The following is a 13,076-nucleotide window of genomic DNA, read 5'->3' on the forward strand; positions in this document are numbered from 1 at the left end:
TCCAGTCGTTATGATTCTTTGGGCCTTTTCATGATTGCAGAAAGACTAAGAAAATGAGAGAGAGAGAAAATTTGAAACCCAGACCACGAAGTAGACAGCCTATCAGTATTCAGCGGAGAAAGTGAATGATGGAGAGAGCGAGAGAGAGAGAGAGAGAGAGAGAGAGAGAGAGAGAGAGAGAGAGAGGAGTAGGGAAAGAGAGAGAGATGGAGAAGGGTAAAAAGGAGGGGCCAATGTATCAATATTCTGAGTAGTGTTTGAGGGCAAGGGGAACGAACGGGGGAGGAGAGAGAAATAGGTTTGGCAAAAGCTAACTAACTACCAGAGTGAGATTATTCGCTGATATTTTTGAGTGTGTTTGTGTCTGGTGATCCTCAGATGGATGTGAGAGGATGCTCACTTCTTTGCGTAACATCTGAGAGATAATGTGAAAGGAAATGGTTTACACTGTGGTTCAATGTGATGGAATCCTCTCCTTGTTCTTAGGCAAAGCCCTCCTCTCTCTCTCTCGCTCTCTCTCTCTTTTACTCTGGGTGCTAATCAGCATTTGAAAGGCAGCTTTGACAGTGAGAAAGAAAGTAAGGGCCAGTCAAGAGGAGGGAGGGAGGGTAAACGAAAGCGAGGGAGAGACTGAGAAAGAGAGGGAGGAGTAGAAGTGAGTGGAAGAGAGAGAGAGAGAGAGAGAGAGAGAGAGGCAGGGGCTGTACAAGCATGCCTTTTATATTTACTAGCAATTGCAGAAGAAAGAGAGCGAAAGGCACAGAGACCAACGGAGGGAGGGAGAGAGAGTGAGTGAGAGAGAGAGAGAGAGAGAGAGAGAGAGAAGAGACAACTGGTGTGCATAGCTTGCTTTCCCGAGAGGAAATAAAGAGAAAAAGCTCCTGCTAGGATAGGGGCGAGAGAGAGAGAGAGAGAGAGAGAGAGAGAGAGAGAGAGAGAGTATACTCTTTTCCCTCAAGTCATATCTGAGAAGTATCTGAGCTGGATAGTAGGAAGGAAAGTGCAGAGAGACAGAAAAACGACAGAGTTGTAGTGAGGGAGAGACGCGCAGGTGTCTCTGTCATTGCTAACGCGCACACAGACGCAAACACACACACGCGCGCTCTCTCTCTCTCTCTCTCTCTCTCTCTCTCTCTCTCTGCGTTGCATGTATACTCGTGGTGGATAGAGAGGTGTGTGTGTGTGTGTGTGTGTGTCTGTCTGGTGTTTTGTGTGATCTGGATTGTTTTCCGTCCAGTCTGACCCCTTGTAACCCACGTGAGAGAGAGAGAGAGAGAGAGTTTGTGTGCGCGCGCGCCTTTGCGCGTGAGGGTCCTGGAACGTGCGGGTCGTGCGTAAGGTATTTGTCCAAAGCAGGGGCATCCGAGGAAGAGGAAAGGAAGGAGGCGTGTGTCCCAGCATAGCCGCTCAACACTGGACATGCACATCAGGTTAGTCCACTTTTTACTTTTTGTTCTGGAAAGTGTACACACACACACACACACACACACACACACACACACACCATTTAAGCACGTGCTTTTGCACTTGGTTGTGGTTGTGGCACGTCACTAATGTGTGTTCTTAACATTACAACCTTCCAGTCCTGTGCCTTGGTGTTGCTGGTTTAGTGTTTCCGTATCTTCTGTGTTAGTCTCTGTGGGGCTTTGCTCTGCGCTTGTTAGTAGCCATGTGCCTGTGGGTTTGATGGTGGGAAAGTTTGGGACCGTCGGCACTTTTCTGAACACACACACACACACACACACACACACACACTGGCTGTGATGACCGCAGCCCGCTGCTCTCGGCTATTCTACATTATGTCTCTGTTAATTAATGGATTTTATAGGATTAGCTCTTCTATAATGATGCCCCTTTCCGTGTAAGCTACTTACCAAGAGGGAGAGGATAACACGGTTTTGTTATCTGATGCCTGTGGATTTAATCACTTGGATTAAACGAGTCTATTTAAAATATTACCGCTTGCAATGAACAAAACTGAACTTTTATATTCTATTAAGCATTGCGACTGTGTGAAGAGATGAATGATTCCAGCGTCTGAAGAATGAGGAGTGCTTTTTTTTTTTTTGTAACAAACTAAAAGCTATTCAGATTCAGTCCTCGCTGCTGTTACAAGTGACTTTACCCTTGATAATGAGACAAACCTTTACTAGAAAGCATTGTGTTCAACAACAAACATCATCATCATCATTATTATTATTATTATTATTATTATTATTATTATTATTATTATTATTAGTCTGTTTCTCTGTGTGGAGTTATTACTTGTTCTCTCAGTCTCTGCATGTGTTTACTCCAGGTACTCCAGTTTCCTCCAACCTCCGAAAAATAGCAGATAGATTACCATGGATTGACTTCTCTAATGTTTGAAATGCAAATATATATAATATATATAGACCATTTGTTTTGATAAGTTTTAATCAGTTTGTGACAGTATTTAGCCATTATGCATCTTCCTTAATCTTAAATTTCCTCCTGAATAAGTGTTTATTGCCAAATGAATCCTGTTCCAGGGAATTATGAAGTGTGATCAAATATATGAAGATGGCTGAAAAATAGATCAGACCTGCTTTGATCGAAGTAAAAAAGATAAATACTAGATAAATATTACTACTTAGGTGAAAAGTTTTGTAAAGCAGCGGGCTAGAGAACAGATTAGTGGTGCGATAAAGACTTAAAAAGCTTGAAGCAGTTAATCTGAGATTAAAGAGTTCATTGATGTGTGTGTTCTCTTTTTGTTGTCCTTAACTCATTTTCTGTTTTAGTATTTTTCTTTAAAACTATCCCCGTTGCACTAATGCTTCTGAGATTGAATCCTAAAATCAACTAAAAGTATTTGTATTCATTCACAAAATGCTGTATATAATTGCCATTCTTTTTGACATGCTGTTTTCTAGAGGACCTTAATTTCAGGCCATATAGACTCACGAGTGTTTTATATATTCTGCTATGTAATTTCCTCCATGCTTTCCTATACAGTGAGGGAGTGGTACATCATATGTGTACATATCCAGCACTACTGATCATGCAAAGTTCATTGGAAATATTCTTGAAAGTGCAGAAGTGGAAAGGAAAATGTAAACAGACGCACTGTCATGGGGCTTGTTGGAGTGTTATTGCTGTCATGAGCTCACACACACACATACTCAGTCTGAGGTGAGAGAGCAATAGGACTGTTTACGGTGCAAAACAAACACACACACACACAGTCTGAGGTGAGAGAGCAATAGGACTGTTTACGGTGCAACACACACACACACACACACACACACACACACACACACACACACACACATATACATATGCACCTAAGGGGACGGACAGGTCCGGTGACAGACTGTGTCAGCGGTGTGTCAGGAAGAGGCTGTTGGTGTCACACTCTGTTGACCTGATCTGTGGTCAGCCTGTCCATTGGAGCCCACTGTGGCCCTTACATAACATCTTCTGCCATTCATAACCCACTCTGCAGGGACACACACACAGATATTTTTTATAAACATCATATACACAATCCTGCTTCTCCGTACCCCCAAAACATCAACCTCTTAAAAAAAAGCTGAAGCTTTGTTTTGAGGCTGGGAAATGCATCAAAGTGGCTAAAGCTGATCGGTCACATATACAAAACTGTCTCATATCTTGTGTATATAGATTGATGGATGGATGGATGGAAAGATAGATGGATGGGTGTGTTACACATTTTATGTCTTCAGACATGATTTATGAATGAGCTCACTTATCTAAAATAACCTATAAATATTAAAACTAATAAAAAGAATATTTTATTCATAAATTCTAACATCAGATTGAGGATCAGGTGTATTAAATAATGAAGCACAGGTACTGTATTAATGCTAAGAAATATACACACACCAATCTATCTGTGCTTCAAGGGAAACCTTGCTGTGATCATTGCTGTGGGTTGTTTGTAATGTGTGTGTGCTTCTGTTTAATTTGTTCTGTTGCTAAATTCATTATAACGATGTGTATGAAAATGAAGTTTATAACCTCACATACTAAATATTCTCGAATGTCTTAGCAAATATGAAAGCTTTCCTTTGAAAGAGTTTCCGTTCAGAGATCAGGAAGGCTTTAATAAAAGGCATTAAATATAAGCACTGATGGGCAAAGTTTGAAAACGTCTGCTTTTCTTTTACTCTGTCACCCATGAACATCTGCGAATATGCAGCTGCAAATAATTTTTTCAACCATCTAAGTTACTGCTCATTCACTGTGAGGGAAAAAACACAAGATCAGGGGCCTCGACATGCTGATGGGTCTCACTCTCGCTGTCCATTGCATCACCCTTATCATATCTGTAGCTGGTCAGGGGCGGGGCGGGGTCATTTTGATCTAATCAAACTGTGTATTGATTCCATTAGATAATTAATGGTGTAGGAAAAGCAAAGCTGTGAGCTGCAGCCCTGGAGAGATGAGGGGAACCTTGGAGGGGGAATGATTGCGAACCGCCAAGGTCGAACATGAAAAAACATAGCAGTTTGCGCCGAAAAACAAGAGGACAGTCTACTTAAAAGAGAGAGATAGCAAGATGGACAGAGTTGACTGATCAGTAGTCAGAGAACATGAGACTACACCTGACTTCCTAATGCACTTCAGATGAGGGGAGAAATTATCATTAGAAAATCTTTGAATATCTGGTTTTACCTGTCAGCTGAGATTGGATACACCTCATCATAAAGGGTTCTCTTTTTCACTATTTACTTCCGTTTGTGAAATATGCAATTATGTATAAATAAAAAATATTTGTATATTTAAAATTCTCAATATTTCTAATAGATCTTGAACACTCTTGGCAGCTTCATGAATATAATAATAATGATAAGTTAAAACTCCTTTATAAGAACACTTTTTAAAAATTTCAACTATAAGCCTTTATCAAAAATGTTTTACGGCGATTGAAAATATTCAGTCTGGTGTATCCAAACCTTTGATTGGTAATATATATTGTATAGACCATATAGACCATTAATGCTGCAGAGTTATTTACATTTTTGCAAACACACATGGATCTTCCGATTCATACAAAATGTCTGTACCACTTCTGATATGCCTTCCTCTTCCCACAGTCTGAGCGTTCTTCCTCTAGCTTATCTCAGCTGGATAAGAAAATTGTGATTTCTGTTGTGTCTTCTGTTTATCTATTCTCACAGCATGGAAAACTAGCTAGACCAAATTTGGTGTAAAACATCCAGTTAAATAGTGACAGAACAGACAGCGCACAAGAAAATGATGAGGGAAAGTGAAATAAGAAGCATACGCTTGAATGAGAATAGACAATTTGTAGTAGGTGGCTTGAGTATGAACCAGTAAACAGGCTAATATTTTGTTAAGACCGATGGTGTTAATGGAAACATATGGGAAAACCATCTATTGTGATTAGTAGACAGTAAATAAATAATAATAATTTAAAAATCAACAACAGGAAGACCATTCAGGATTTGGCTAGTGAACCTGCTGACTGGATACTAAATGTTAATAATGACCAGCCACAGTGGCTTGTGAGATACAAAGCTCATTTCAAGCCTTAGTTCCATGTTTACATCTCGTGCCATGAACACCATGAACTATAGCAGTAGAAGATCACGCTGAGTTTCATCACAATTTAGTGTAGCCACCAGTGTTATTACTCTTTTTCTATTCAGTAAAGAGCGTTGTTACTGAGAAACATTAAACAAGTACTTTATTCCATGTGACCTGCCCATACTCAATTGGCTAAAAGTGAAATGACCACCTGAAGGTCAAGGTCCTGAAAAAAAGTAAATGTTTCCACAGCTGACTAGAAATCCGGTGGTCATCTCCATACGAGTGTGTGTGACATTTAAAAACAGAATGGCAGCGTAACATCTGGCATGTAAATATGAGGTGCATAACGCTGGGATTTGTGTGTGTGTGTGTGTGTGTGTGTGTGTGTGTGTGTGTGTGTGTGTGTTTGAAGCTCAATTGCTGCATTGTGTGCGTGCGAAGTGGCTTTAATGTGTTCATTTCCTTGCTTGGCCTCTCTGAGGGGTGGGGCGGAGCATGCTAACGAAGCTCTGACAGCTGGAGGCCCTAATTAATGATCCCCTCTGAAAACAAACAGCCCAAGCTCTGCCAAACATAAACCCTGGCCTCGTCCCCAACCGTGGCCTCGGCCCCAGCATGCTTCTGTGTTCCAGCTACAGTGAGAACCCATCGGCCACCAGAACCTGCCATTACTGCTCTCAGGGCCAAGAGTTTAAGGCACAGCGGACTTTGTTAGTCTTCAAAATAAAGAACAGCTTTACACTGTATTGGACAAATCCCAAAGGAATAGGAACAAAGAGCATAAATGCATTGTCTATTCTCTTCCATGTCAAAATATTGTGCCGTGATGGTATATATAAAATAGACATTCTTAGATGTAGCATCTGGATCTAAGAATTTATCCAAAATATCAATAGTATCAAACATTTCTGAATAAAAACACTCTGGACATATATCACACCTAGTGTTTTGCATGACGGGCGAAATTTATATATTTTAAAGGTATCAAGAAAAGTCATAATGTAGATAATAAAATTTTGTAAAAAAAAAAAAAAAAAGTCATTTTACAGCAAGGTAAACGATTGTTTTATAATCACATCATGGCACTACATTTTAATCAAATTACATTGTTGGCTGCATGAAAATTCCCACCCCACAGGGTGCAGTTTAAAAGGTTACAGTTGAGCGCAAAAGTTTGCATCCCCCACCTTTTTTGAGTGGCAAAAAGGAAAATGTACCCCTACTAAAAGAAAGAAGTCCCAATTGCTAACATAAATAAATAAAGAAACTAAATTTTGCTACATACCAACACACCAAACCCAAACATAAGACATTTTCATCAACTAAAAAAAAAAAATGTTTTAAAGACATTTTGCCATGACCTTCTCAGTCTGTAGACATGATTTGAAGAAGACAGAAAGAGATATAGAGTGGGCATGCAAGTTATTAGAGAATATTTATATCACATTCAAATAGAGAAATTAGGGGGGAAATCTATATTAATATCTTAACATAAACTATGTGCACTATTTGGACTGATTTACAGGATCTGACCCTGTAAACCCTAGCTCACCTAATGTTTGATTTATATCAATTTGTTTGTTTTGTTCCAAGGGTACACAAACTTTTGCACTTGACTGTATTGTATCACTTCACTAAATCATGCTGGCTGCTAAATCAGAATCACATGTAAACACGTGTATATATTGCTAATATGGAAGTGACATTTTTGACATTGAATAGATCTTATCATAGGTGATCATCTGCTCCAGTGTTTGCTCATGAGTACGTCCATTTTTAAAGAACATGCATAGTGACACAACCAGCTACGAGGTTATAAAGTTAATTAAATGATTATGGTGGAATGCACCTCCGCTATGTCTAAAGAGTTAGTGAAGGTGGAGAGAAAGATTTTACCTGATTAGATGGAGGATAAAGATAGACTAAATACCAGAGAGGACTTCGATAGGATTGATAACATGAGTACACATGTGACAGATGGAGAGAGAAAAACAGAGTGAGAGAGAGAGAGAGAGAGAGATTAGGAGTGTAGCTTATCTCACTTTGATCCTATGAGCAGTCACAGAAGAGATGTAATAGCTGGTATTTTCACAGATTATGTCTTTATAGTTACAGAGACTTTGTAAGAACAGTCAGATTTGGCTAGTTAAAAGAATCTATCTGTGACTAGCTGCAAATTACACTGGTTTGGGGTACACACTAAAATATGTTTGTTCATTTATTGTGTCAAAAAGACACTTCAAGCTTGACTGCTTCATTACATATTCACTCGTTGTTAAGCGAAACATTATTATCTGAGCAAATATTTGTGAGTTAGCTAGCTAACTTAGTCATGTAAGACGAATGAGAGCCCTGAATTCATTTACCACACAATTAGATATTCAGTTACTTGTGTAGAGTGTTGCTTGACGATATGATGCTAGCTATCCACTAAAATTAGTTGCTTAAATAAATTGGTATCTCATAACTAGCATGGTCAATCCGCTTATTTGTAGCTAAGCTGTTTGTTCCTCTTTAATTCCAGGCATTTCACATTTGTTTTGGTCACTGTAAGTAAAGTTCTTTCTTTCATACAAGAACTTTCTAGCTAGAATCTTGTTAACTGCAGACTTTAAAATACAAGATAGCAAAATGGCTTTCACAAAGGGCATTGAATAATTCACACACTGATTCCGTTTAACTGATAACATCTGGCAAATTCTCAATCCACATCATGTATATACTCTATACTCTCACTGATACACAATTTTCAGAATGACTTGTTTTGACTAACAATACTAAAACATGAACGACAGGGGGTTTGGTGGCTTAGTGGCACCTTTGGTGCTTAGTTGCACCTCCAGAGCTGAGGTTCGAATCCCACCTCTACTCTGTGTGAGTGGAGTTTGCATGCTCTCCCCATACTTTGGAGGTTTCCTTCCCCAGTCCAAAGACATGTTGTAGGCTGCTTGGCGTTTCCAAATTGTTCGTAGTGTGTGTGCAGGATGGGTGCCATCCAGGGTGTCCCCCTCCTTGTGCCCTGAGTCCCCTGGAATAGGCTCCAGACTCCCTGCGACCTTGTGTAGGATAAGCAGTACAGATTTGCATGGTTGCATGCTGCCTAGTCGCACAAGTTGAAAGCAGCTTCAATCAGAACCAAAGAAATTCCTCATCCACCGAGATTCAGTAGTCCCCATGCAACTCTCCATTGAAAACCTCTGGTATGTCTACCAGAAGCAGTGTATAAGCTTATCTCAGGTCTGCTCAGATCATTAACCACATAATTTCAGTCCACATCATGCATATGCTCTTATTTGGTCCCTAAGCGTTTCTCAGTCACGATGAAGCAGATAGTCCAGCGTTAAGCAGCTGCTAATTCAGGTTTAGCTGGGTTGAATGTCAGGTCATAGATTTCATCGACTCACACCAGAGGTCACCCGGATGTCGGTGTGTGTCTATGCGTGTGCCAGGTAAGGTCAGAGAGGTGATGTAAGTCCAGGGCTTTATGCCAGAGTGGTTTAGATCAACGATAGTGCTGAGTGGCACCCAGGGCTGGCCAGAGGGCAGCGAGCACTGGTGGGGGTGACACCAGGCTGCTGGAGGGCAAGCCAGCCCTTTAAATGTCATACAGACTAGCCAAGCACTGGGGATTCCACTGAAATGGCACTAGAAACTCTGGAAGCTGGACCAGAGGACTGTGTATGTGTGTGTATTTGCATCTTTCTGTATGGTCATTCGCGGGTTGCTGTCATTTTAAATAATTCATATGTATATTACAGCATTATGTTGAGATCATTTTGAGAAAGAGGTCATTTTCAGATGTCACAGGTGCACATTCTGTCATATAAACCACGTAAAGGGGTTTTGTGTGTCTGTTTCTATCAATATTGTTTGCATTCGCAATAGCATATACAATAAGATATAATGAAATATAATACAATTTTTCATATAAACTTTGTACATGTATTGCTACACATGTGATTGTTTGGGTCAATTATGCATTTTGAAGTAATTAATAAAACATGAGGGTTGTGACTTGGTCAGCTAACCCTTCTCTTCCTCCTTTTTGTCCTCCATTTCCGCGTCTGTTCAGCCCCTCTGCGGGAGATCTGGGTCTGACATAGCCTCAGCCGATCGCAGCCTGCATTAGAAGCGGCGGCGTGTGCGGAACAGGATGGCAGCCATGCCGTTCGTCAGTGAGGGAAAGTGTGTTAGTGTGGAGTGGGACTTCCTGCAAGGACTCCTCGCTAAACCGCCCACTTTGCCCTGGTGAGACTGCTTGTCTTGTATGCAATACATAGAAATCATGCATTTATAAACATATTTGTATAATTTCTGCTATAATATTTTAATCTATTTGCATGTCCAATAAACATGAATGGGAAAATTATATTCACTAAAATTATAGCGTATTTACAATTATTATTGTATAGTAATTACAATAAAGTAGACTTTTCCGAATGTTTTAAAACAATGAGACACAATCTTGCTTCAAGGGAAATGAGATAGGACACAAATTTATATGAACTAGCAAGGGAAATCTCATTGGATTTCCTCCAGTTCAATACAAATGAAGTATTAAGAACTCTTCCGAACTTTAAAGTTTGTAACTTTTTATGAACACTGTGTCATGTGAATTGTTATGAATGTAAAAGCCTGATTTTTAATCAACCCAATGATATTAATAAGAAGGTGAATAACAAAATCTTATCTACAACACACCTACAACATAACACAGTCAGGCTGCAATACACTAAAATATAGTGCACATGCATGGATAAACTTCCCTCTGTGTGCTACAGACTGTTTGGTTCCATTACTTAAACATTAAAGAAATTTCAATGGCATTATTAACGTCGCCTCGTCTGTAGGTGGATATAAAACTCTGAATCGATGGTGCCATATTGATTGTGTCTCTCCAGAGACATTCTAGTGTAATAACGAGATGTTTTAAAGGGCTCTTTCACACAGAACACGTCTGTTTTACAGGCTGTGAGAGAACACAGCACAACTGCTATTAGCAAACTGAAAGAAGATTCAAGAGACAGCTTAATAGACACATTCTCCCTCACACACGGATACACACATTGCTCAAAGACAACATGAAATAGTTTTTTCTTTTTTTTTTACCTTAGTTCTGTTTAATGTGCACAATTTATCAGTATGAATCCCATGAAAGACTTCATTTTAGTATATTCACCCATCAAAATGCAACGACTTCTATGCCCATCTCTATATGTCTTCTGATTTTTAGACTATCATGCACATGTAAGTGGTGGTAAAATAAGCCTTATGAACCCTGCTCTGATCTCAAATCAAATTTCTGAGAGGATTACTCCTTATGTGCAATTTACAGTATATAAGAATAAAACTGTTATATGAAAATAATCAGTGCCAGGCTGGTGTGTACTCTTACCGCCATGAAGTTGATTACTTTCCAATAACAGCACATCCTGAAGTGTTTTATTCCTCTTATACCACAGCAATTTGCCAACACTGGAAACTGTATTTATTTTAAAAAGTGGCACGTCGTATTTTTTTTTATTGATTTATAGTTACATGTATAGTTAAAGTTACAGCTGTCACTGGAGACTTTTTCCAAAAATACTAGCTAAACATCCATTTATGTGTAGAAATTTGGCATGCAAGTAACAATGTACTATATATTTTACTGTCGAAACAATAATGCATTTAAAACAAGTGCATTCATATAAATCTTTCAGCTGGAAAGTACTGTCCGAGCTGCTGTTATTGAAAATGAATCAACCAATCAGCATTCATCAGCACTTTGGTATAAGCAGACACAGAGATTCATATCTACTTCATGTTTATTTACGTCAATGTAGTGTTATACAGTTTGTATTTTGGCCAAAAATAATAAACAATAGAGAAAGTGTAAAGATAATTCAATAATGCCATTATATTCTCCACCAAGAAGACCTTTGACCTGTATATAGTTAGCAGATACGACCCTTTAGTGTGCATTTACCTGTCCACACAATGCTCTAAAATCTGGACACTCCACTGACGGGCAATGAATAATAAATAAGCTTTCACAATCCAGTCAAATCCTGATGACTTAAACAAAAATGCAAGCTAACAATTCTTCCTGCCTGAATATCCTGTTTCACTCGACATCTTATGGAAGATGTGTTTCTCTTATATTATTTCGAATCCTACATATGGTGAAGTTTTAGCTACTAGCCACTATTTACAAAGGAAGCTTTTTTGAAGGCTCATTTATTTTTCCTTTCTTCTCTATACGCATACTGTGAGACACACGCACGCACACACACTTCCTTTCTCTTTGAATTCCTCCCCTTTCTCTTTGCTGTTACATATCTACAGCCCCCCAGAATGAGAATCAATGTCACAGACATGGGTGTGTGAGGGGGGCATGTCGGCTCTTTCTTCCAGCACAGACACAAATTGTGAAGTCGCCGTGACAACATAATTCCCCCCACTCAGGCCCCACTGAGGGCAGGTCGATACCCAATCAGAGTGACAGGCTACCTGGCCTACCTCTCAGATGCTCCTTCTTCTCCATTGATCCCTCAATCAAGACTTGTGGCTTGCTACCCAGGAGGCAGGCTGTGAAAAGAGCTCAATGTCTGTATTCTTCCAGAGAATTAGCCCTAGAGAACTGATCCAAGACCAGCCTTTTCTGCAGCCTCCTGGTGACTAGACTGATCTCAGGTTAGTGCAGGAGTGGAACAGGGCACAGCTAATGGAAACAGGCAGTGAACAGGCTGATCGCTCCCTCGCTGCCACTGTAGGTTAGCTCTGCTTTCTCAGCCTCTATCCCCTGACCTGCTCCTGAGTGCCTTACTATATTGGAATTGTAGTGGTCTGATTTTAAAGGACCCTCAAAAACAGCTGCGTAGCAGGAGAGGTGTACATTTTGATAGCACCTTCTTGTGTTTGTTGTTGTTGTCATTGTTATTGTTGTCATTGATCTCACTGTGTGATCCTTGAGTCATTTAGAAATAAATCCAAGGATTTATACAAGCAACAGGCTTCCCACACATCTTAGAAAACTTAAATGGGAAATATACAGTCTAATGTTCAAGTCGCATGGAATTTTTATATATTTTTTAAAAGATACAATTTCCTTTAAATCATCCATGAAAAGTGACAATCCAGCTTAGTACATTTGCCTCGCACCTCTGGGGTTGGAGGTTCAAATCTTCCCTCAGCCCTGTGTGCGTGGAGTTTGCATGTTCTCCCCGTGCTTCAGGGGTTTCCTCCGGGTACTCCGGTTTCCTCCCCCAGTCCAAAGACATGCGCTGTAGGCTGATTAGCATTTCCAAATTGTCTGTAGTGTGTGTGTGATTGTGCCCTGTGCGGTGCAGTGCGGTATGGGTTGGCACCCCGTCCAGTCTGTCCCCTGCCTCGTTCCCCTTGGGAGTTCCCTGGGATAGGCTCCAGGCTCCTCCGCGACCCTGTGTAGGATAAGCGGTATGGAAAATAGAAGGATGGCGGATATCGAAATTTTCCTCAAGAGAAAAAACAACCGCTGTATTAATGGTTTATTTCATAATGTTCTCGGATGAATG

General features: G+C 40.0%; 1 protein-coding gene across 2 annotated transcripts in view; it reads left to right on the top strand.

Moving 5' to 3' along the window:
- The first annotated feature begins 810 nt into the window (after nucleotides 1-810).
- npas1 (neuronal PAS domain protein 1) overlaps nucleotides 811-13,076 on the top strand; it is a 41,698-nt gene continuing 29,432 nt past the window's right edge. For both annotated transcript variants that reach the window (XM_053687414.1, XM_017490351.3), the window contains exons 1-2: nucleotides 811-1,430; nucleotides 9,614-9,789. In XM_053687414.1, the coding sequence (XP_053543389.1) occupies nucleotides 9,695-9,789 (95 nt within the window). In that variant the 5' untranslated portion in view covers nucleotides 811-1,430; nucleotides 9,614-9,694. The remainder of the gene's footprint in view (nucleotides 1,431-9,613; nucleotides 9,790-13,076) is intronic.

Source organism: Ictalurus punctatus, chromosome 17 (assembly GCF_001660625.3).
Source record: "Ictalurus punctatus breed USDA103 chromosome 17, Coco_2.0, whole genome shotgun sequence".
Taxonomy (NCBI): domain Eukaryota; kingdom Metazoa; phylum Chordata; class Actinopteri; order Siluriformes; family Ictaluridae; genus Ictalurus; species Ictalurus punctatus.